General features: G+C 40.6%; 1 protein-coding gene across 1 annotated transcript in view; it reads left to right on the top strand.

Moving 5' to 3' along the window:
- The first annotated feature begins 6808 nt into the window (after nt 1–6808).
- Nucleotides 6809–26613, top strand: part of ZEB1 (zinc finger E-box binding homeobox 1) — a 124072-nt gene continuing 104267 nt past the window's right edge. The window contains exon 1 of the mRNA XM_039548264.1: nt 6809–6901. Coding sequence (XP_039404198.1) covers nt 6844–6901 — 58 coding nt within the window. The 5' untranslated portion in view covers nt 6809–6843. The remainder of the gene's footprint in view (nt 6902–26613) is intronic.

Here is a 26613-nt window from a genome sequence, read left to right as displayed (position 1 = left end):
CTGTTTCGCAGCTAAAAGCATGAGAAAGGAAAACTTCATAAAATGCTTCAGCAGCTGGAAAATTCCTCTGCTCCTGCTTTTTAGCATCCATACCCACTAACTACAAAGGCAGTTGGAGGGAATGGCCCAGAAGTAAAACTGTGTGAGGCAGCTGAGTCCCACACATGGTCACCTAACATGGTTACTAAACAGGAGCTACTCATTGCCTGCAAGAACTCAACTGCTCCACTGAAGGCCTACCAACAGCAACTGAAATAGGTAATGAATCTTTAAATAAAATGAAATTACCTAAACCAAATCAAATTTTAATTTTATTACTTCAGATAGCTTTTTTATATTTGCAAACAGTGGTCAGTCAAGATCCTGGAGACACATACAAAGCTCTGAATTACTATTTTCAGATTCAACCTAATTCCAGTTATTCAGGATTTTTCAGTTAAATTCTCTGGGCATATGAAGATCCGCCTCTGGTATTCCCTAATCTACCTAATTCTTCACTCTACTTAACCACCTGCAGACCTTTAAACTTGTGTTTTCTCTACCTGACTGCTCTTCAGCAACCGACTTGGGCTATTCAGAACAAGCCCAGCATGCACGAAACATTGGGTATGACCAATCTTTAATATGAATTTCCAGTAGTCACCTAGTTCCTCCAGGATATTAAAAACCAACGTTCAATTATATCCTCTTCTAATAAAAATCTGAACCATTGTCACTCAGCAATGATGGAAATTCAACTTCATAAAGAAAATTCAGATGGTCTTCATCTTTACTGATGAATATTTTTGGTTATAAAATACTTAAAATAATCATGGAACTAGAGAAAGATCATAACCTAATGTCCATAACATTTATCTAAGTGGTGTAGAGAGTGTTTTAAAGTCCTTCTCTTAGGATGACACAGGAGGTCTTGTCCTTTTTACAGTATTTAGTCATCAATAAAAGAAAATGAAAGTTCTTCTTAATATCTAAATCCCAGGGATTTAAGATATCACCCACCATAGATATCTCTGTTCAAATCTCCCCAGTAAGAACAGGGAACTTAATAAAGTGAATTTTCAAACAATTTAGTTCATAGAAACCTGTGGACCACCTGCTCAGCTTTCACAATTGGTCTAATGCAGGCTTTTAATAGTTGGGTAAAAAAAGACATTTTCTAGATGATCCCACATAAAATCTTTTCAGACTTTTATTTCCACAAGGGAAAACAGAAAACTTTATTATTTGTATGGATCCAAACTAGGCTTTCCTTTTTGATATTGCAACCAAAAATTCTTGATATGCATAGCCTTATGTGAGAATCACAATCCCTTTCCAATTCTGTATCAACACATGATCATTCTTGCACTGAACTGCTGTTCCCTGCTCCAATAAACTCAACTCAGATATAATTACGCTAGAATTTTACACAGCTTGGTAGTTCCAACAAGTTTGGTCTATGCATCTGAGTTTCAGACATACTGCTTTTTAACACCATATGTTTGTAACTACCAGACAGACCTTACCAACCCTGAGAATCAGACCAACTACACTGAGTGCATCAAAGCTTCGCTTCAAATTCCAGAAATTAACCATTACAATATCTCTGTTTCTCCTTATGGCATTGGCTGATGATATGTTGAGGTGTCTTAAGCAAAATGAGACTTTCAACTGTATTTATTTGTTTGTTTTAGTAGACTCTCATACTTTTTTTCTGTTTTTCTTTATGTTAATTCTGTACATTCAGAAGAAACACTGCAAGCTCCAGAAAAACAGCTTTCCTTTTATGTATTAACAAACATTCTCTGGAGAAGCATTATGCACTTAAAGTGAGAAAAAACCAAAACAAGAGATAACAAATGAGTAACGCCTAACATTAGAATGTGTTTCAACTACTAAAAGCCCCAAATATAAATGCGAAGAATATGCAATGAAATAATAAGGAAATCAATTTTAAGTTGGGATTTAATGAGCTGTGTGAACCAGCTGTACAGACATCATAACAAAGGGAATAACCCCAAACGAGATCCAAATGAGCAATTGCACAAAACTGTGAGACAGCAAACAGCAAGAGGGCTAGGGAGCAGAACTAAATCAGAAATAGAGTGGAAGTTACAGAAGCAAAAAAACCATGAACCATATGTGAAAATATTCGCAACGCATTAGTATTTAATTAGTATAAAGAATAAGAACACTTAGCAGAGTCATCATAAACAAAGATAAATTGAAAACATGCTACTAATAGAAGCAGGCAATCTAACTGCACTACAAGTGTAATTTAATCAGCCACAAGTTCAGATGTAATTTAAAACAAAAAATAGTATTTTGAAACAGCATTTTTCTGCTGCATCTAGTGGTAGAAAATAAAGTATTGAAGTAGACATTTTCATCTGAAATTCCAGGTATTTTGAAAACAAATATAAAAACCCCAAAACTGCTTACTATCTACCACTTATACCCAAATTTGCATTACCATTCCATTTTGAATACACAAGGTTTGCCTTTCGGATGAAGAATGTGAAATTACCTTTTCAAGTTTTTTCTCAAATAATTTTTTGCTTGTGTGAAGGCTCTGAAACAGAGATCACACCGCAAATCAAAATTAGTATAAGAATGGAACAGTAGGTCCTTGTTATGTTCTGGTACATTCATTTTTTACAGCATACTAACCTGACATAGGTGTCAGCACAGGCTAAGTGCTTTCAAGAGAAAAACAGTATGCAACAAGTAGGGCAAAAGAAGAGCAAGAGAAACAAAATGGGTTTGAAGGCCTTTGTGACCTTCACAAACATGTTTTCTTAACAAGGAAGACATTAGAAAAGTCCATTGCATATATGCAAGTCATTATAGCTATCTATAGCTATGTACTTATTGATGACTTATGGCAGAGTTACACCCTCACATTTACATCTTTCAAGCAGGTACAATCTCCTTAAGTTGTGCAAAGACATGACAGTTTATAAGACCTCATAAGCTTCAAGCTTTAAATGAACAAGTAAATTCATGGTAAAGTATGGAAACAGAAAACAAAATTATGAGATGAGGAAAGTGTAAAAAAAGGTAATTTCCCGTGATAAATATTTACAAAGTCTGCTCTAAATGAATGTGAAAATATCAAGCAGCTTTATCTTTTTTTGAGACTATACAACATCCCAGGGTACACCTTCAAAACTTATTAGATTCATTTTGAAGCATAAATAGAAGTTGGAAGACCATCTGAAAGGGCACTACACCTCCACGTTGTTACCTCTAAAATCAACATTTTATTCAAGATTAGTTCCCCAGCTGCAGCAAACTATGTATTTCTGTGTCATTGTTCTCCTAACAAATCTTTGAACTACAATTCCTGTAGAGGAGCATAAGTGCATTTAACAAAAATCTAAAAGAAATAATCAGCAACTGAAAAATAAATTTTAGGAACTGACATTCCAAGAAATACATGGAATTGAAAATAAAGTTTCACTTATGGAAATCAGAAAAAAAGAAAGAAAGAAAGAAAGAAAGAAAGAAAGAATCTCCACAAATCAGGAATGAAACAAGAAACAACACACAAGAAATAATAGAGTAATTTTCCACTAATGACTAAATTCATTAAACTAAATGAACACCCTTAAATCTAGACTACTCAAGACAGGATGTGAAACTTCATTTCATAAGCATCAATAAGGAGTAGGAATACAAACAGAGTACTGCTTTTATTTAATGATATATACTTAAGAGATCATAAATCGTAACATAACATACAGGAACATTTTTAAAATAGGAAAAACTGTCTGTAAGAATCATTAGCTGGTTTTTGAGCATCCATAAAACAGTCTGACTATGGAAGTATTTTATTCTTGTCTTCAGACAGTGGAAATAAATTTTAAAAAATGTGAAGTACTGCAGCTATGCAATCTCATGTTTTAACTACAATATGCCTATTTAGGTTGCCTAAATTCCCATACAAATTATATTACTAGAAATTGTTGTAGATTACCACTGTCTTAGAATTCCTCCTTTAAAGAGATATCTTCTCAAGACTGCCACATTTAGGAGGATGCAGAAATACACCTCTTTGCTGAGATTTTGCAAATGAATACATTAATTAATTCCTGCATCATTGACTGAAAAGTCAGATTGAAAGCTGTGCACCATAAAGAAAACCTGGATTTTCCATTCTTGCAGCACAAACCAGTTGAAATTACATATTCAACATGTTCATGTACTGCAGAACATGACAAAAATAGCAGGAATTTTACCTAGTTGCTTTTCATCCAGGATTAGAAGAATGTAGAAGGCAAACATCCTTTTATGGTGGCTGCATCCTTAATTTAGGACAGTAAACAATGGGAACTTCATATACAAAGATGTGAAGCACCCAGTTGCCCAGATTAAATATATTAAAGTTTAAAAATCAAATCCCAAAAAAACACCCTGTTTACATATCTATTTACAAGTCATGAATGAGACACTTTTCACAATGAATAGTGATTTGGGTCTTCAAAAACTTGATGCAAAACATTATCCTCTGATTTTTTTAGTTTCTAGACCTCCTTGGTCTCAAAGATAACATATAAAAAGGTTGCTTTGGTTTTCTCTTCTCATTTATCCAAATTGTAGCAGTGTACAGCTACTAATGTTCCTGCCAGTTCCAGTTCTGCCTTTCAGAAAGTAATGGGCACCAGGAGTTGTCAGCAGTTTCTCCCAGTTGCTTGGAAATCTCAAGAGACTCAAGTTCAAACAGACATTAAGGCTATTGGAAAAAGAGCACAACAAACACCAGGAGACTGTTTCTCTTCTCATTCTGTTAGGAAACAAAAATTGCTCAAAAGGAAGAGACAAGAATTCTTATCCAGAGGTGAAAAGTGATAAAACTCAATGAAAATAAGCTCTTCAAAGTTGCTTGAAGAAGGCCTCGAACTTTGTGTGGGCATACAGGAGAATATTCTTACAAATCTACAAATCTGCTTACAGATATTTATTATTTGTAACTGCCTTCTAAAAACATGACTAAACTTAAGAAACTAAAAACTTAGCATGAAAACCTATATCATATTTTGGTTCATCCTCAAATTCATCCACAGAATGATAAAGAGCATCCAACAATTCCAAAAGACCTTAAGCACTCATTTGCAAACAGTTTCACAGCCATGGGTTACCTTCTGCACAGAAACTTGACAAGCAAGGATGTTGAACTAAAAACAAAACTCTGCCTTAAACTTTGTAATTTGCTCACTCAAAATTTGGGGTGATGAGTGTCACTCTTATCTTGTAGTTGGTTTCATGCTGCAGTTCTTAGCCATCCTCGTATTCGGGGTTCAGTACTCTCAGATGATGCCAAATCTAATGCTTCTGAATGACTCCCATTAGTCCATCAAGCACCTGGTACTGTTTGATTTGCTACCCTTCTTTAACCAGTCTTGGGTTTAAAATGTTGAGGTCAGCAGCCAACCATCACTGAGTAAAGATACATATGTAAAAACAATACACCTACACTTACTAATTTTTTGAGAGCTATCAGACAAATGATTGATACCTGCAAACGCTGTTCTCATGTGAGTATCCAAACCCAAGGCTCTTGTACATTTTTGAGGGTACAATTAATTAGGAAAATATCCCTTTGGATCTTTACCTAATTCTGCATCTGTTTTAGCCCAATACTTCTTTTCTAAGCCCTTCTGATTGTCCAGACTTTTGTGGGACCTTCTGATGCGAGGTATGCCCATAAACTGGCAGTGTTCAATAGTTCATTTCCTAGATACACGTTTTGCTGCTTCCATGAAATGAGGTGACTTGTTACAGAATGTGAATATACAGGATGTAGGATATGACAATGTAGAACAGCTAAAGGCCTCAAGTTCTGTAGTGTATCAATTTCGTATTGAAAGTATCCCATTAAGTGAAATGCTTTCACTGAAACTTAATTTGTTTAGATAAAAGAATTCCCCAGAAGCACAGAACTATAAATTCTACAGAATCATGCCAAGAGAATGAAAAAAAAAGAGAAATAAGGAAAGCTAGAAGCAAACTTACTAAATTATTTTATCGCCTGAAGTGAAAAGCAAGAGTAAATAAATACTTAATTTTTAATACATTAAATAAGTTTATTAAGCACAACAAAGGTTGCTCATTAATCATCCGTGAAAAACTGGTCTCTTTATTTTTTAGGGCACAGAATTTTATACCTCTCCTCCTCTTCGTGACACAGGGAAGTATGAGTAAGGAAAGCCCAAGTGCGGCAGATTTCACGTACGGTGGAACGGCGTCACTGCGGTCCAGCTGTTCGCTTCTCGCTCAGCCCTGCAAGAGCAGCCGCCGATCCCGGGGAGCCCCGGCCGCTCCCGCAGCGCTGCGCACCCCGCCAGGTGCGGGCACCGCGGGCCGGGAGCGCGGCCCCGCGCCGGGACAGCCCCGCGGGGCGGGGGAGCCGCGGCCCCGCCGCACCTGGGGGCGGCTGCCGGGGGCCGCACCTGGCAGCGGGGCGGGCGCAGGGCCGGCCCCTCAGCGCGGGGCTGCGGGACTACCCCGCGGGGATCCCCAGGCGCCGCCCCGGGGGCCGGTGACCACCGACACCCCTCACCACGGCCCCGGCCCCGCCCCGCCCCGGCAGCGCGGGGGTCGGGGGCCCCGAGCCCCCCCGGGCGCTGCCGCCGCTCCCGGTACCTGCGGGCGCAACTTTTCCCCCGCCGCCGTTCAAACGCGCTGCCGTAAAGCGCCCGTCTCCCGTGGCAACAAGGTTCCGGGCGAGCACTAGGTGTAGGAAGGTGATGTAAAAGTAAAACCACCCAGTGTCGTAAACCAGGTCCGGGGGGGAGGGGAGGGAGGGAGGGGGGCGGGCGGGGGAGGAGGTGACTGGAGCATTTAGACACCAGCGAGCGGATCATGGCGGATGGCCCCAGGTGTAAGCGCAGGAAGCAGCCGAACCCGCGCCGCAACAACGGTCAGTCACCCGCGGGGCAGCGCCGCGGCCGCGCTGGAGCGGCGGCGGGGCCGGGGCGGGGGCCGGGCAGAGCCGTCCCGAGCGCCCAGGGGGGTGGTCGGGCGGGCGCCAAAGTAATTCCCCCGCCGCGGCTCGCCGGGAGCGCGGCTCTCTCCGCACCGTTATATCCGCTACCTGGAGCCTCCCTCGCCGCCGCCTCCCTCCTCCGCCTAGCGGTGCCTCCGCACTCCGCCGCTGTCCGGGACCGTTACACGCTGCTTCCCCCGCACGCCCCGCGACCGCCCCGCCGCCGGCAGCGGGTTCGGGGGCCCCCGGCCGCGCCGCCGCCCTCCGGCCCGGGCGGGGACGCCGAGCCCCGCGGGGAGCGGCGGGGGAGCGGCCGCCGCCCGCCCGGCCGCGGCAGCCCCAACTCCGAAACTTGTTACCTGCGCGCTACCCCGGGCGGAGCGGGGCCTCCCCCCGGCCCCGCGGGCGGGATCGCCCCGCCGCCCGCCGGGAGCGCCTCTGCCGCCCGCAGGAGTTCCCCCTCCCCTCCCCCCCCCCCCCCCGCCCCGCTCGCCCGGTAGCGGGCCGGCTCCTCGCTCCCGGCTGGCGCTCGCCTTTTGGGGGGCTGCGGTAGGGGACGCCGGCCGTCCCTGAGGGGCACACCCGGGAGCACACGCGGGGGAGGCACCGCCGCCGCAGCGGGCAGCGATTCGCGCGGGGGCAGCGCGGCCGCCCCGGGCCGGCGCCCCCGCTCCGCGCCCGCCCGCTCCGCGCCTCCCCGCCCCGCCGAGAGTTGGTGCCCGGCGGCTCCCCGCGGCCGCGCTGCCGCCCCGCCGGGCCGGTGGGGAAGGGAGGGCTGCGCCCGGGCGGCGGGGGCGGGCGGCGAAGTTTCTTCCCTTCCCTTTGGCTTCGGAGGTACCTGTTTGTATAATAATGGGTGGTAACGGTTTGGCCGGGGGCCCCCGCTCCGCTCTCCGTGCGTGTGTGACCAGCTGCTGCAGTCTATATAAGGAATTACATTTACATTTCAGACTTAAGGGCTGCTGTGGGGTGGTGGTTTTTTTCCCTTTGGTACGTGTGTTACTTTAAGATGCAATGGGAAGGTACACGGCGGGGGGAATAAACGCTCATAACACCCACTCTCTACTTATTTTGTGGAAAATGGAGAAGTAGTTCGGTCCTCGTAGCACGACTCTTCGCAGGAGGATGTAGAGCAGGCGATTTTGTAACCCTCCTTGGCAATTTTAGGTTTTATGTGGCATTTCCTGTGCAGGGTCACAGATAGGAAGGCTTTGCCTGCGATCTGAGATGTTTTCGTATGCAGTGAACAGTCGCTGAAATAGATCGGAGTCACGATCGGTGCTTCACCTCTCTAATCCTGACTGTTCGGGGCGTAACGTGGTGATAAATGACGGCCTTTCCAGGGGCTAGCGGGTTGGTTTGATTACGTTGAACTTGAAAGGGTTTTCTTATTTTTGCTGTGTGCGTTTTCTAGCAAGTGTTCTTGTTTGCACGCTCATGTTATTAATTCCTTGTCCTAGTGTAAATATTTATATTTAGCTCATGATTTGGCTGTGTTAAAGGTAAGTTTGGAAAGTGCCTTTCTCTTTACCTTATTAAAAATGTGGATGATCAGAGAAAGGGGCTTTTCTTGTTGCTGACGACATGTGTGTGACATGTGAGTCTGAACCACCCAGCGTCTGTGCAGGAGCTGTAAACATGTTTACCTGAACAGGAAAGAAAATGGATTTTTCTCTTAAAGATCCAGTGATATGAATACCATACTCTTAAAGCATATCAACAGATGACTCGAGAGAGAAATTTTCTGAGAACCTGGCTTTTGAAATCGACAGGAAAAAAAAGATCCCTGATTGCTGCAGCAAATGGCAACTTGTGCAGGTAGAAAAAAAAGATGGTGTTTAGTTTTCTCCTGCATGCATGTCAGCCCCCTCCTGTCTGCTGCTTTCGTTCTCAGGGGAGGGATTTATTTACCACGCTTGCTGTCAGTGTTTTTCCTTTGTGCTTAATATTAGAAAACCAGATTTAAGGCTGTTTAGCATGAAACGTTTTGTCTGCAGTGTGTATCACTCGCAGAAAACAAAAGGTGTATAAGATGCGGTATCATTCCAGGTATCTTTCATCTTCATCACTTTTGGACCTCATTGCTGCACCTACTTTATTGTAAAAAGCCTCTGAGTCTTTATCAACTAGTTCTGCAATGTACAATGTAGTGTGTCTTGGTTTTGGCTGCTTTTGGTTCCTTTTATTGAGGAATTAAAACCAACTTAAGTCATTGTGCATTGAAGCATCAGGATTGGTTAGATAATAGAATCTGGATAATAGAGATTTCTCAGCAGTGGGTTTATGTTTGACTTGCAAATATTTACTAAAGAAAATGCATAGAAAAAATGTTAACCCTTTAACATTTAAAATAATGAAGTAAGTATGAGGCTTTTTTTTCCTAAGTCTCTAAATGCACTTGGTTCTTACAGTTATCTTCTGTTAATGAGGAATGAGCATAGGGGAGCTGCACCACAAACTGGCTTGTCCATAGTATAAAAAATAAATTTTATGCTGTTTCCTCTCCAGGTTCCCACAGAATAGGAGATTATTAAGAGAGATTGCACTAGACATCCAGTATGCCAGTTAATAATACTGGGCTATGGCATCCAGTTATTATACTGTAAACTTTTCTTCTGTTTATCTCTTGTTAAACTTAACACAGCTATTCTTGTACTGTAAACTTTTGTTTTGTTTTTTCTTTCTTCCTCCCGCTTTCTCTCTGTGTTTGGGAGCCATCCTGGTGCATTAACTCTAGCTGGAAAGACAGTCTTATCTTCTTAACTCTAGAGCTGGTTCCTTTTCTACCTTGTTTATTGGTCCCTACAGGATATCAGCAAAGAGCCGATTGGTGCTGCCATTAAAGCCTCCACTTACAAGGAAATCTGGCACTTCCTACCTGAAGAAAACTACCCTGTGTCATTGTCCTTAGTTCTAGCCAATACACAAAAACATCTGCTACAGCAGAAGAATTAAAGGAGTGTTGAGATCATGTGATAAATCACAAACATAGCACTGGTTGGGAGTCTCTCATCCTATCTACTTCTTCCCCTTCTCCCCCTCTTTTGATAGAAAAATGAAGAGGAGGAAAGAGAGACATGGTTTGGGTATTTTTTGCCGGTCGTCTGCATAGCCACATTCTTGTGAGACTCCTGTGTAGACTTCATATGGGTTCAATATCAGCAAAGGTTTTCTTATTCGGAGTTGGTTTGCAGTCAGGATTAGTCGTTTTCTTAGCTTCCCTCATGTATGTTATAGAATTGTCTTAGTTCGTATTAAACAGCAAAACTACAAGTGACGCATCTAGTTCTTCAGCAATGCTGTGAGATAAGTAAAACAAACAAAATATTTAAAGCTTTCCTTACTAGAGTGTTAAAAATATGCCAACCTTAAATATAGATGTTCAGAAAATAAAGTAAGTATGCTTCAGGTTTTCAGATGCATGTTTAATGGTAAAAGGAAGAATGTATGAATCTGAGTAAATTCTGCATGCTGTCAGGTACGTGGGAGGAGAGGGTATAAACCAGCTTGCCTTTATTTATTTATTTGTTTATTTTACCCCTTGATCACAGTGAGTTCATTACTAAAAGCTTGTGTAGATTGATTTGTTAGAGTGCTATTTCAGTTGCTTTACAGTTGATTCTCCTCTCTTTTTGTTTCTATTAGATAACAATTTAATATAAAATTTTGCTACCAAGCTAAGAAGTGTAAGAAGACTGTAAGTCCCTTTGAATAAGGCAAAAGCATGGCCTATTTCTTTTAGGTCCAGGGTGTTAACTACTGGCAGGATGTCAGGTGTTAGTGACACTTGGGATACAACATTCCTTGTTGTGCCTGTCTTCTCTTGCCCCCTTGCCTTTCTTTTTCACTAGGTATCATGTTTTCACTCTAGTGTTAATTTAAATTTGCAGTTTGAGATTTGTGGAATGTATCCCGCGTTAAAATTCCAGGCACAGTGAACAGATCTACATGGACAACTGAATTAACTGTTTGAGACCAGGAAAACCTCCTCTCTTATAAACAAGTAATACTTTTGTTTTAATGTTAACTACTGAAACATAATGAGCTCTCTTAAAAAGGTCACTGTCTCTTCATTTTTCTGTTGGCAATCACTAACAGTTGTGAAGCAGGGTGTCTTAAGGTAATTAACTACCTGACGCAGTTGGTTTTTTTTAAGGTGATTTGTTTCCTGAAACAATTTTCCTTGCTTGTAGGGCTCTGTACATGTGCTGAAAGGTTTAAGGAGAAGTAGCAAGAAGACAAAACTTTTGTTTTGACATGGGCTTCCCTGTCATAGGAATCACTCAATTTTTTTAGTTAGAAGTCTGAGGATTTGACTTCTTTGAATTCAGTCCAAATTTTCTGTTGAATATTTTTAGTTACATCAGATAGACTCCATGGGGAGGGGTTTCTGTGGAGTTGGGGCTTTATGACAGGTCCTGTTAAGTGGTGTTACTGGCTTTGGTTGGGCCCTTGCTCTCTGTAAGCAGCTCCTCTGTGGACAGAGCAGGTAGAAAGGGTTCTACAGCTGCTCCCTGCTTCCTTCCCCACTGAGACTCTGGTTGTGGTCTTAACCTGTCATTTCTTCTTATAGAAGTTTTCCAGTGGTGGGGGGAGAGGCTGACATGCTCGGAAGTCAAAATGTCACTGTAATGCCTTTCTTCACGTGGAAACATCTGTTTTAACAGAGTTTAAAATGCCAGCAAGGGATGGAAGACATTTTTAATGTGCGTGGGACTGTGTATTACTATGGTAAAGAAATAAAATCAACACTGTGAAACTTGACTTGTAGGTTTTTTGCTTGTTTGGGTTTTTTAACTGATTTTTTTATAAACTACTGGAACTACATTATCTGGCCAAATGCCTCTTAAGAATCCCTGCTTCTAAATTCAGTCATTATTATTTATAAAAAAATATAAGTGTATTGCTCTCAAGTCATTAGCTGCTTGTAGTCACTTTGAAAACATCTAACTAATTGATACTGCAGGCTGACTGGAGTAGGTGTACTTTGTCAACTGTAAACCTGATCTTTAACAGTACATACTGCATCTCTGGAAATCATAAAGATTCTACTCATGATAGGTTTCAAATACCCAAAATTAGAAGTGGAGAGCCAAAAATTACTCTGTTTTTATGTAGGCTTTCATACCATATTGCAAAGTACAGTTCCAGATTAATTTTCAGCTGATTAATGTCAATATTCCTGAATTTTTGATGGTTGTTACCTACATTTTTCAAGAGGACTCACATGTAGGATCTTTTCTGTTTTGGGCAAGTAAGCAGAACCCTGTCTTTCATTTGTGGTCTCAGGAACATTGGTGCTTCATTCTGGCAGCTATAATAGGCCTGTTATTTTTGAGAACTAAATTCTCAAGTGACTTACCCAAGGTCACACAGGAAGTCCATAGCAAGACTGGGTCTCAATCCATTTTTAATCCTCGGGACTACTCTTGCATTTGGCTTGATCTAGGGCCTTAAAGAGAGAATAGTTTTGTTACTTGGTAGTTACTATTCCTTTCAGCTTAATTGTTTAAGTTCTTTCATATTTATTGTATTGGAATATTTGTACTTTCAGCAAACAAGTAGCAAGATGCAAAACTCAATTTTGTCTTTAGCCATTTTTAGATAGTATTAAGATAGTATTTTCACTGGTGATGTTTCCTGTCTTCGTAGTCTATGTAATGATGTGCCAGAGAAGTAGAATATTGTCTTCTGATGTGTTTTGTATTCCCAAATCTTAAGTTCAGTGATGTGAGGGTAGACAAAAGTAAATCACATCAGGAGGGAATCAGTTAAAGACTACACTGTTAACATGAACACCGCTACTGGGATGTGGAGGATTTTAAGGAGGCTGTTTTCTTGGAGTTTAACATCTGGGCAAAAATTATTTCATCAGATACTGGTTTTATTGTGACAGTAATGACTGAAGAAGAGTCTCAGCATATTACCAGTGTTTCTAGTATTTGAAAATGGTAAGTAAATAAAAATGCGTAAGTCCTCCTTAAAACAAAAATTTCCCAGAAATGTGTAAATAAATGCTGGGCCTAGTGTGCTGGTTTGGCCAAATCTAGAAATATATCTTCTGAGAGAAGGCAGGTTACAAACCACTCCTCCCCCACCACCAGGCATATATACTAATTTCTGGGCATAGTGCAGCGATAGGGAATACAACATCAAGTCACCCCAAGACACCTGGTAAGTCTACTTGACTGGGACAAGCACATGCAAGTCTAGGTCTTACCACCACAGCTGCTTGTCACAGGTGGGGCTGTGTGGGAAGTGGCTGTGGGTACAGGTGGGTGCTGCTCCTGCCTGGGCAGTGTGAGGCAAGGTGGGTGTGAAGAGTGTTCTGGTATCTTTGTTAGTGAAGATGTGTGGTTAGCAAAGCATAGAGAGCAGAGGGTTGTATGCATGAGTGTTGGATGGGTGAGGCAAAGCATGTGTGGGGAAGGAGGGAGAGTGGAGTATGGAGGGGAGTAGTCTGCTTCTCACTGTAGGTCTGATACCTGATTTCTCATGCACCTTGCTGGCCTTCCAGGGAGGAATGTATTTGGCTGCTGCATGAGAAGATCACAGTGGTAAATAGCTTTGACCTCAGCTGTCTGGGTGATGCCTTGAAATACTGGAGTTGTTGCTGAGTTGTATAGGGGGTTTTATGAGTGTATTTTTTTGTCATGCTTTCTGCTTCCATAGTATGTTGGCAAGTTTTTTAAACCTTTTATAAGCCATTGTCTCTAATCCTCTGAGTTGATTTTTTAGCTAATTATCATGTGCTCATGTATTCTCAGTCTTGGTTTGCTTTTCTGGTTGTCCAGTTCCTTGCATCTTATTTTGAAGTTGTTGGAAAGAGTAACAGAAGTTTGATATTTTTAAAAACTGTTCACAGTTGCAACTTTCTAGTCTTTAGCCTTTCCTTAAAAGAAGTAGTCACACAGTTACTTTTGGTTTTCCTATTGAACCACAGTTTGTTTATTTAATAATCTATTTATCCCTTTCTTGTATAGATAAGTAGTATTCCTGAGTGACAGTCAAGGAGAATGGGAAGTCCAGTCAAGAGGAGTTAGACTTGATGAATTTAACTGACTCCAGTTAAATGCAGCATAGCTTTATAGATCTACCTCAGGACTCCTGAGAAAAATACTACTTCCATCACACAGTATGTAGGCACCTTTCAGGCAGTAAAAAATACATGTACTGAGTCTTCTCTTCCTGTATCTTGGCCTATACGTCCAATTCCTTGTGTGAGTACCTGGTGGCTTACATTCATGTGTTAGGAGGATAGGTGATGGTACAGTAGAAAGAAGAAACTTGTTAAATTTTTATCTGTGTGTGGAGCAGCCAGGCAGTGGTTCAGATGTTCCAGTTGGGTAGTGCTGCACATATTAACCAGGTTTCTTTAGACTTGTACATGTGTCCCCAGAAGGGACAATAGAGAAGAAAGGAGTCTTTTTTACTTTGCCTCAATCTGATTGTCTCAGATGCCCTTACTGTAATGTAACTATATCTTTTATTTTAACATGCTTTTTCAGAGCAACAGAAGTTAACTAAAAATATGCTTTCTCATTTTTGAGAAGTCAGTACTGTTTGAAAGCAGCCTGTTTCAGTTCTCTCCTTTTCAGCTGTCATTCCCAGCTGTCACAATCTCCTTGACTTTACCCCTGTTGTTTCAAAGCAGTTTGGTTAACAGCTGCTGTCACCTAAAGGTTAAAACCTGAAAACGGGCATCCTTTACTGCTTCCCTTAAAAATATTTGCTTTCTGTTTGGTAGCATGTTTCTTGTTGCTCTCCCTTCAATGTGTTCCATTGATCTTATTTTTGGAGAGCTGTGTAAAGCAAATGAACATGTCTAATGATGAATGTATTCTTTGGGATGTGGTGGGGTGCTTAATTATGACTGAGAAGAGAGGAAAAAAAAATTCTTTGCTGTGCTGAGATGACATTGCATCCTGTTCAGTTAGGATCTGTGAATATGAGTAGCAGTCCTTCTTCAGTGAAAGGACAGGTAAAATTAGTTCTTTAAACACCAAGAACCCTCTGTGATACTGGAGTGTATCAGAAGGAAAAGAAACAACTGTTCCTTAACTAACCACATAGTATTCTGTGCTTCTTTTGATGCAGATATCCTCTCTTTCTGCAAGCTCCTTTGTTCTTTAGCTTCTCACAGGTCAAGTGATAGATCAGGAATGCTGGAGGAGATGGCAAGATCACTGGAGATAAATGAGTTATAAACCTTACCAGTCACCATGATCCTGAGACTGACTTTCATGGACAGCACTTGAAGTAAAGGGGTTATGAGTCTGATGTGGTAGAGAATATTTTTACCTATGAACTAGTGTGCCTGTTCTTGTTAGGATCAAATAGTAGTTGGGCCAGTGATGCTAGGGAACACCTTCAGTTTTTGTGATACAAAATGTTTTCATTATTTCAGCAAATGTCCCTTTCCAAATTCTCTTTGATAGGCAGCTGACAGACACTGAGGGCAATTTTCTGTTCTATTTTGCAGGCATCCGTCCACAGATGTGTATATGGAAAGAAGCAAAATGATATTACAAAACATCACAAATGTGGCACAATTTGAAAAAGGCCTGGGGAAATCTATTCCAACTGAAAAAGGGCAAACTAAAGAACAGAAAATCAGGCCTTAACTACAGGGCTTAAGTTGATTTTTGTTGAACTGGTAGATCCCTAAAGAAGCAGGTTGGGCTTTTTATTTGTTTGTTTTCCTAATACCTTCCCCCTCACCTGAGCTAACATAATTTTTATTAATGCCCAGAAGCTTCAGGGAGATGAGTTGTCCCTTTTTCTAAAATGTGCTTGTCTTTAAACAGCTTTTCTTAATGCCTTGAGGTATTTTTGCCTTGTGTGCTTCTAGGTATGCATCAGATTTTCCTTCTTCACACCTTCTAGTCAATTTTATCATTTCTCTTAAGTTCCTGTAAGCTATCTACTGTAAGTCATGTTAAGTCTTAGACTGGAAAAGGAGATACTGTTCAGAATCTGTAACCTGTTTAGTCTTCCATCCTGTTTTGTTTATGTCTTTCCATAGCCTTTCCTTTTCTTCATAGTATTCCTGGCACAGCTATTTGGTTAAGTCAAGCAAAATAGAACCAGTCACACACTACTGGATTCATTCTTATGCTATTGTTCACAGGAAGGACATAGGTACAGTTTGCCTGGTAAAGAGCATGAGGTGGTGAATAAGGACTTTGAAGCAGATTTGGAGCTGTAATGACTGGCTTCCTTCCCTGCTGTTGTCCCTTCCCCTTCCTTGCAAAACATTTTCATTTGAAATACTAAGGTGTGGTCATCGGGCATATCTGTTCTCAACTTCCAGTAATTTTTTGCTCACTGGTGAGCTGCACCATAATTACATATGCAAATGTAGTGGTTTTTTTCCTCCTCTTACCTTGTACATGTGGGAGAGGAAGATAAGGTTGCAGAGTACCGTCAGGGATGTGCTGCTGTTGAGGAGGTGCTGCAGATGGCTGCAGAAGGAGACAAGTACTCGTCCTGCAGGACAAGGCTCAGCAGGGGAGTTCAGAACTTCCATGTCTGAAAGGCAACAAGAAAACAATCTTGCTAACTTTAAACTTTACATAGGAGCAGATTGTTGGATGGCTTGTTATAACAACCTATTTTGATACATTCTAGCTACTGAGTGCTGAAAGTGAATTTGCATTTCCAATAGGGATTTGTTTTGTAGACATACATGTATGTATCTATATCGGTAGTTATAGTCAATGATTTAGTCTATTAGACTGGCTTGAATGCTCCTAGTAGCAACACAAGGTAAACTTCTGTTTGTAACGGTGTTGTAATGATAGTAAAACCATAGGGACTAATTCTATGGAGCAGACTATTCTGACAACTTCTGCCCTTCATGGTAAGGTTTACCTTGTACATTTCCCAGATTTGGAATTGACAGACTTACTGAATTCCTGGAATACTAAACATGATTTTGAGCGAATATTGGAAGATAGAATTGGTTCTATAATGCAATCAAAATGCTGGGAGACTATATGCACAAAAGTAAGATAATAACTTAAAAATGAGAAGCAAAATTTAATTGGTAGTTGTGGCATAGGAAAAGGGAAATAGTTCCAATGACACGTCACGCAGTATAACATGCCATGGTTCTCTGTATTTCACCACGTGATTAATCACACCTGCATAGTTCATGTGGTAGTTACATGATGGAGACAGACACCTTAAAAAGATGAGCCTGGTTTTTACCTCAGCATGTGAGTGAATAAAACTAGTGGCAGACATTCTGTTTCTGTGTACTGAGCCAGTTCACACAGGTAGAATTTTACCTTTCCAACTGTAAAGGATACAAATAGACTTAGCTGAATAAAAATCCTGACACACAGCAGAGGTTTATGATCCTGACAGAAAATTCTTACAAGTTGTTTGATGCAAACTGTTGTCTGTGGACCTGATGCTTCAAAAATTTTTTGGCAGTACTGCTTGTGACAGTGCTGAGATGCTTTTCTTCAGAAGTGAAATAAAGTAAGATGGTTAAGAACTCCAGCAAATATGAGCATTTTCTTTGGTTTTAGTGTGAAGTTGCAAGCCTCCTCCATTTATTTGTGTCAAGTGCCTGGAAAAAAGTAATTTAAAAGCTCCTTGTTGTGCACTACTATATGCAAATCATTTCATTACATTTGCTTTTTGCATATGTATGGTGTCACAATACTTTGGCATATAGAAAATATATACAACTTTTTAGAAAAGAGTGAGTGCTTTTCTGAGGCGGTAAGAAAACAGAAGTGCTGAAATCGAAAGCTTGTCAAATGTCTTGTTCTAATAGTTTACAGTTCCCTATATTTAGCTCTTATTTCATCTTTCTAACTTTTGACAATATTTTAAGCATTTTAAAGGTCTTGTATAGCAAATTCTCAGAACAAAAATGTTTGTGACATTTCAAGTTCCAAGGTGCTCGCTTACTAAGTCTTCCAGATTTGTGCCTTAATGTATCATAATAGGCATCCTAATGAAGCTTTTTATGCGATAAATATTTCCCCAACCTGTCTACCTTTAAAGAATTCGTGTGTCTTCCTTCAACCATAGTTTTAAGTAGGACTGTCAATCCAATGTGTGTCTTGTTCATTCTTGGTCTACTGTCGAAGCACTTTGTAGCTGAAGTGTGTGTGCGCATGTGCAGCTGCATGTGCTGTTTTCCTGCCTTTCCTTTTGTCTGTCAAGCTTCTGGCTGATAGCAGATTAGCCATCTGAATGTGGGCAGCAAAGAGTAATGGGCTGTACAGAGTGCCTGGGGCTTCTTGCATACAATAAAATGACTCCATTATAAAGCAAAAAAATGACAAGCTTGCCATGGAGGATGTCTGTACTGGGGAGATGGAGAGAGTAGCCTTTGGTTTATGATCATGTTAATGGGTGTAAAATAAACTTAATTTTTTTCAACTGTCAAAAGTATTCCTAGGTGCTTTACAGAGTAGTGCTGAAGGTTCTTCTAGCAGGAAAATACTGATGAGCTAAATGGGTGACGTACTACTTGCTATTCCTGATTGCTGTATATGTGTGGGGGAAGGAAGGGAGTAACAGCATGATGGCTCAGTTTCATTTTCATCATGCAGGTGTGTGTGGTTTTTTCCTTTCTTTTCAATTTTTTTCTCTCTAATGTTTTGCTTAGTTACAGGATTGCATAATCTGCCCTGCAGAAGTGTGTTAGGTTTATTAAGTCTTTTGGAAGATGTGCTAATACAGATTTGAAGGAAATTGGGCCAGGAACATGGCTGAGACACAGGGAATCCAGATATTGGAGGAGGACATGAAATACAAAGCTGTAGAGAGTTGGATCAAGTAGACAAATGAGGCTGTGTGCAGAAGCACAGTAGCAGGAAAACTAACGAGGAATCTTACCAAGTTTTCTTGACAGCTACACTCACCCACTGTAAGAATCTGGTGTTTAAAAAGCCCTCTCAGTTGCCTACAGTTTACTGTGTCTGTAAGCAGTAGTGGCTGCTTGTGCACTTCTAACTTTCAGTTACATCTTTCAAGAAGATTTTTTTTGTTTGTTTTTATGGCAGTCAAGCTCTAAAAGGTGCTCTCCCCTGGAAAAAAAAAAAAAAACAAAAAACAAACAAAAAAACCCCCAAAAAACCAGGTGCAGTATGTTAATTTATGCTAAATGGAAGATCTTCCTGGTTTGCATCTGCTCAGGAAATTAAGACAGCTTTTGATACATTTGACCTTCCAAACTAACTGGAAAGTCAGAATAAAACCAATTTGGTATATGGAATATGGATGAATTGTTAAAACATGGAAAACCTGTCTTAAAATGCTTAATTAAAAAAAACCCCAAACCTCTTAACTGACATTTGGTTTAGTTTGTCTTGCTTGTTGTAGTCTGTTCAATGTGTCACTGTGGCCACAACTGAAGTGGACTCTGGAAATCTATGCTATAGCAGCAAAATGTATGGATTGCAGCTTTTAATAAATAAAATGGGAATGCTGTTGGAAAAAGTTTTATTTTTCTCATTCTGTTAGCTGCTGCCAAGTCTCCTTGTGACTGTTCTGAACATGGATACTATTTGTTGTAAAGATCGTGTCCCTCGAAGATCTCCTTTTAGCTGCATGTTATACACAAAGTTTCCCCAGTCTCTTGGATTGATTCGCCTTAAGTGAAAACTCTTCTTAAAAATTCCTGCTCCCTTTTTCTCCTCCAATAAAGACTTCTGCTCATCGCCTCCCCAACCCCCCAAGAAAAAGGAAACAACTGCTGAGACTGATTATACCATAGAGCTCCACAAATGCTGCTCCCTTGGCAGCAGTATTAATTCTCTTTACATACATTTTTATTTTGCAGTTCAGAATTGTTTCTGTGATCATATGAGCTTTTTATGATGCTGAAGACTGTAGCTACTTAGCAAGGAAGCTGGTGATAAAACTAAAGCTTAGTTAACTATCTTTAACAGCGGGTAATCTGTAACTGGTGACAAATAAAACACATTCCAGACTAGTTTAAGAGAGATCTGTGGGGTTTTTCTGGTCTCCTCTTTCCTTGCCCCATGTGATTGCTGTGGTTTACAGTAGGAAGCCGCTAGTTTCTGCAGTCACAGATGGAAAGGGAGGTGTATTCACTGGTAAGTGGTGTAAAGACATCTGAGTAAGAATAAGAAAGTGAACTCTCTTAGGGGAGAAGGCGTTAGCTACATATTTTACAAATCTTTCAACATCTGTGACTTAATTGGCACTCCTGAAAGCAGTATGTTGCATGTTAATGCAGCTTAGGAAAGTTGCATTTATGAATATGAATAAAAAAAATCTAGACCTCTTCTTGTCTTTTATAGGATTTTCATAGTTGCACATCAGACAGAGAAAGGTATTGCCTTGGACTGACCTGGCTGGCATGGCTGCAGTATTGTGCCAGGGCTGCTTTTCAGGGTAGATCTGGAAAATTACAGAATAGCAGAGCGGCAGAATAATTGAAAGATCACTTAACCAGAAGGAAATATGGGAAATATGGGTTTCATTATCTTAAAAGTATTTAGGTAATACAAAAAAAATATTCTTTTGGTGGACAGTTTTACTTGCTGCTTTCTGGTTTTTTAGGTTGGAATGGTAGCATAGCTTGTTCAAACACCATATATGAGGAAAGTTTGCCGATATAAAAGGATCTGTGCTACTATATTCCAAACATCCATAAAAGAAGTCTTCTGATGGGGGTATATACCATTGAGGGGTGGGGTGTGTGGAACCCAATGTTCTTGCTTCCTAGAGTTGAATAATTGTTTTTTATTAGTGGCAAGTGATGTGGTATGTCAGTCTGACCAAGCTGTACACCATTTCCAAATGTCCCTTTCAGACAAATTCACTGAAACCAGGAATTTTTGAGAGCTTTCTGGGTCCTGCTAGTACCTGTTAGTTTAGAAGTAAACATTTGGTCAACTAGTATGGTTGAAGTTATCTATTTAAAAACACACTAGTAAAATATAGTCCTAGTACTAATAAACATGATTAGCCTTCAATGATAAGCCTTTGGGTTGATGCTTAAGATCTCTTTGTAATTTTTTCTTGGTAAATACTAGTACAGCAGGATTGGAATCCTGAGTTTAGGACGTGATAATTAAGAGCACCAGCTGCAGAGCTATGGAGTGCCTGAGGTGGTATGGGGGAGAAACTTGTAAATCCATATTTTTAAGGTTTAAAATGTAACCAGTTCAGAATAGTTTTTGCTAGATTTAACTCAAACTGCAACATATTTTAAAACTTTACATAAGCAGGTTGTCTTTTGCTGATTGGAGTGAGGAGGAGGCGAAAAGATCTTAGTGTCTCCTCTGTAAAGTATCTAATGTACAAACTATGAATTTGCAGAAAGCCTTGTGCAAACAAAAGTGCAATGCTTGTCACAAAATGAGATGCTTAGAAAATACAGGCCTGGAAGGTCCTTTCTCCCCCCAGTTTTCCTGTTGGGAACCCTAGTGGTCAACCCTTGCCTTAAGCCTTGGTAAACACAGTGCTGTTAAGATGTGGAAGCTCACGGGCTTACAGTGATTTGCTCCTGCTCCCTATTTCAGCCCAGAATCATGCAGTTTACCTGTCTTTTAATTGTCTGCTGTTTTTCTTAGGTAGAACAGATTTGTTTCTGCAGTAGACAAGTTAGGGTATATGAGATATTGTTTGTTGCCATCTTTTCTATGTGTTTTAGGCCCTGTGTGAATGCTGGTGACTCCAGCAAATACAAAGAAGAGTCTTTTAGATGTGCTGTATAGACAGATGTTATAAAAGCCTCATGTTTATTTCCTTATTCTGGAACTGAGTAGTTCTTAAAAGAAGTTAAATGAGTCAGTGCAATGTTGTTCTCACTCCTGGATGAAGTAGTGAATCCTGTCTTGCTTATCATATCTGGCTGCCCAAGAACTTCAAGATTTTAAGATATGCAGAGCTACAGTGTATTTTCACCTTCATTCTTCCCCCTCTTCCAAGCAAGACGGTTTTAGAGATGGGAAAAATTGCTACCAAAAAAAGCCAAATCTATGTTTTTCAGCTTAAATAAGGTTTATGATTATCTCTGCTGTAATAATAGGTGTTTTGGGTTTCTTGGACCAAATCATGCAGTTCTGGAAAGCCTATATGGTTATTACAGAGTACTTCAGTGGACACTCTGATATAGTTGGGAACTCTTTAATTTGGGTAACTTGAAGAGACTGAAATGTAATGCTCAGCTGATCAGCCTGTAGCATATGAGAACAAGGAGTGTCAAGTTCTGTTTTGGAGGAGGCACATATTCAAAATCATTTAGGTTCATTCACATGGCTTGCCCTTAGATTTCCTTTTGATGTTGACTCATAAGGGTGTTCTGGAAAACCATACATCCAAAAGCATGTTGATATTACTGCCTTGGGTGTTACTGGTGATACTAATCAATACCTCTGATTTCTTTTTTTTTTTTTTTTTTTTTTTTTTTTTTTTTTTTTTGTTAACTGGATCTTATTTCTCTGTACCTCGCAGATTCCCAAGCTGTCTGGTAGCCACCACAACTGTTTACAAATCTCAGAATATTCTAAAACTAGTAAGCAACTGCACCAACATGACAAATCTGTTTGCTTACACAGCATGAGAGAATAGGAGGGATTTCTGTACCATCTTGAACACAACCTGCCAGGCATTAGGAAAGCAATGTGCTTTGTTCGCAGCAGGGGACAGAAGGGATTTGGAGAGAAGTGAGGCCTGCATTGCCTTGTGATGCTTGTGTTGTCATCCTCACGTGAGAAAAGAATAAGGGTTTTTTAGTCATCTCTCCTGTCTCAAACCCTGTAGAAATGTGTCCTTATTTTTGTTGTTTTTCTTCATTTCTGCAAGCGGGACACTCATGGAAAGCCTACATGTGGGTTGTTTCCATTCAGGCTTGAGTGCTCTGGAACAAAATATTCAGTCTTTGAGATCATGTCAATCTTCTACTTAAAATGGATTCTTAGTTATTCATGTGGGAAAGGTGCAGATGAAGAAGTCATCCTGAGCATCTGCACAATTCAGGGGTCCTATTTCCTTAGCCAGAAGGAAAAAGTGTATTTTGTGCTTCCTTGAGAGATGTTTTTTTTTTCCCATTTGTCAAAAGAATAAAGACTGTCTCCTGCCCAAAGGTTACTTAAATTGGTGCCCTAGTGTTTGAGGTGAGAGCATGTAATGTAACTAACTCCTGTCAGTTAATGGTGTGTGTCCTACTAAACACGGCCCTCTTGCTGCTGCCTTGAGAAGCAGTCAGTGGAGCAGTCCCATGTCTGCTGTTACCAAATTGTGTGCCTTTGGTGGAAACTGTAAGGAATAGAGGCTGCTTTTTGGCAGATGCACTCCCAGTGCTTTGGTGTAGGAACTAGAGGTGGTGGTAGTAGTAGGAGATGTTGGTGCCTTATTCTTCAGCTTTGGGGAAATCTGGGTTGCTGACAAAGTGACAGAAACATGTCTGATTGCCAGCTACAGTGAGCTAGCATCCTTATGTGAAACCATCTCCTGTAATAAAGTGAGGTTTGAGATTTTCTCTAGTTCAGATGTCTACTGATGTCTACCGATGGCAAAATGTTATATGTAAGATGTAAAGACATAGAGTTGTTCCTAGGAAAACACTGCCTCAGAAATGCTGCCTTTTAGGCTGTAGACCTCTTTGTCGGCAGTAAAAGCAAGTAACAACTTGCTTGCTGAACTGTGACCTGTTTTGGAGTGACAGTCTTGCAGCTTGCTGCATCGACAGCTGGGCTTGCCACTGTGCTGCCCGGAGCTGAGGGCGAGCTTCACAAAGGCTTTGGAAGAATACATTTGTTTTCGTTCGCTGTTGTTATTTCTCAGCAGGTTTTCAGTTGCTGCTCCCCCACTTTTAGTTGCCCTGAAGCTTCCTAGCCTGCTACTGTTTCAAGTTAGTTTCTTGTGCGCCTTCTTTAAATATGGTGAATAGCAGCTGGAAGACTCAAATAATACTTGAGAAAACTAAGAAAATCAATGATAAGTTATTTGATAAAGCTTTTTAAGCTCTTTGGTTTAGCTAAGTGATTTAAATGTGACTTTTATTCTGGTTTGAATGAACTAATTAACCTCCAGTTAGGTAGAAAAACCTATGGGTTTGTTTTTTTTATGTAAAGAGGGAAGCATATAAATGGTTTGGTCAGACTTCTTTCTAATAATAATTCAATGTTCTGCAGAGGAGTTATGTGAATTGACATGAATCTGGATAAAAAGGAAAATTACCCATCTTTTCTAGATGAGATAATGCCAGTTGTGAGGATTAAATGTTTGTGCAAAAATTATATTATCTCTGAGCTAAATTTTGCTAAACATGCTATGACATATATTTGGCTGGCATAAACTGTATGTCAGTGTTTGTGGCAATGGGGGTTTATACTAGTTCATTTCAAATCCTAGCAAGCAGCAGCTGAAAAACTGCTGAATGACCTTTGACATAGGGACCCATGAATGCCCCGAGTATGATTTCACTTTCACCACGTTCTTTGTGAATCTGAATGCTTGTCAAATCAGATGTGTGTTTAGACCTTTTCACTGACTATGCTTGGAGGGAAAGAACAAAGCCTGGGGTCAACTTGGCATAATCCCTGCGTTTATCTTTATTCTATTATAGCAGCTTGTGGGGGATGGAGTTACTATTCTCTATGAGGTGAAAGTGCAAGTAGAGTGTAGGTAGGCTATCTGTCTTTTCTTCCAGACTTTCCCAACAGCCTAACTGGTCTCCCATGATTTACTTGTGTTAATGTGTGGCTGACTATGCAGATTGCAAGTCGATTCATGTGCTTTGCTAGTTTTTCTACCCATCACTATTTTGTAGCTGCTGCACCTACTCACTGGTGTAAATAAACATGTATAGCTTGTCCTGGGTAGCGCATGCAGGAATGGATCTGTGCTACATAGTGCTTTGTTTTCCCCAGTGGACATGGGAGAGGAGGTAGCATGGGTTTTCATATTACAACTACTTTTGCTTCAGTACGAATAATTTTTTTTATTTTAAGAGATAAATAGCTTTATATGGTACATAGGTATTTTTGCTTTTGCAGGCTATTAGTCACACTCAAATAAGGAGTGACTAAGTCTGTTATTACTCATTCAAATTGGGAAAGCCTTTGTCTCTAAGGGAAGAACCGTAGAGTTCTACGAAATGATTGTTATAGACTTTTTGCAGTATTTTTAGATTTTACTCCTCTGGTGGAATCACTTCACAATGCAGGATTGTTTCTGTGTGGAGCTGGAGTGGTCTGAATCTGTAAACGAGCTATTGTGCAGTAAAGTACAAGTGGGTGGAGGAACTATATGACAAAAGGCCTAGTTACCTTTACAGTTTGTTCGCTGTACCTCATACACTTTGTTTCAGAAGAAAAGCACTATTCAAAGACTGGAGGATAAGGAGGCAGCCTTTCACATGAGGCTTATGGGAAATTTCTCTCTGACTTGTGGGTTTTCAGCTTGTGTAGATTTACCCTGCATCTTCTGAGGCTTTCCCTGAAACAACTTAATGTGTGTCTGAACCCTGTGCACCTCATGGGGTGAGCGCTTCCCAGTCTGATGCTTTGGCCAGTGTTTTCCACCTTAACACTTGCACTTGTTTGCGTTTGGGTGTTTTTCTGTTGACTTTTTAATTAAATTTTGAAAAGTTTATTTTTAAGGATAGAGTATGTTTGCTTGCTTTTTAAAGGCTTCCAAACTGAGAAATAATTCACCCTCATTAACTTCAGAGATTTAAAGCCCATTAAACATCAAGGAGATGTCTTTTTTTATATATGTATATAACTAACCTATTAAGAGTAATTGTGAAATCATGAGTGTACTTCTTTAGATTTTAAACTAAACTCTGAAGTTCGATGTCCTCAGCAGTTCCCTTCTACTACTTCTATGTATTTGATTACTTTCTCTTTTCATAGCTTAGAGAATAAGTTCTTAAAGACCTGTTCATTCTGCTTGAAAACAAATATGCTTCACTCAGTACCCAATTTCCAAATTTAAAACATTTTTGCACAAAGAATGACACTTGAGCTGGATGTTTTGGGGGTTTGGGTTTTTTTTTTAAAGGAGAGTTGTGTTATTTCAGTCTGTCTTGGAAGAGAGGAGAATGAGTGCTCTGGGGAGAGCAGGGCTCTTCTTCTCTCGCCTGACCCAGGCAGCTGCCTCATGCTCTCACTGGACATGAATACCCAGAGCTGGCTCCTGGTTTCCTCCCAGAAGCAACAGAAGGAGTACTCAGCTGCACAGGTCACAGCCCTGCACACAAGCTGGAACTAAAAGGCTTCAGCCCAGCAGAGTCATTTATAAAAGTAGTGGAGGCCTGGACCTATACCTCTGTTAGCTGTCTTGGGCTATGGAGGCAGTAGCCACTGGCAGGAGGGCAGAAGAGGTATTTCATCATCTCTTACTGCTTTAAGGAATATGTTTAGTGCCTTTGTTTGACGCTACCAGTGCAATTTTGCTCAGAAACTCAGGCTGAGCAGCATGGTGTGCTTTTTTGCTTGGATCCTGCCCAGAGTCTGTACCCTCTCCCTTTCTATCACAACCTGACGTGGTTTGAATATTGCACTTACATACCTGAGTGTCACTAGCCTGCATTTAGGAGCTGACAAATCTGCCTGTAGTGTTCTTTGTGGCATGCTTAGTTCAATTGTATAATATTAATGACAGCAAGAACTTGCATCTTAAAACTCCCTCTTGCAGGC

Source organism: Corvus cornix, chromosome 2 (genome assembly GCF_000738735.6).
Source record: "Corvus cornix cornix isolate S_Up_H32 chromosome 2, ASM73873v5, whole genome shotgun sequence".
Taxonomy (NCBI): Eukaryota; Metazoa; Chordata; class Aves; order Passeriformes; family Corvidae; genus Corvus; species Corvus cornix.
Note: the sequence above shows the minus strand (reverse complement) of the source record. Positions and strands in the feature narration are given on the sequence as shown.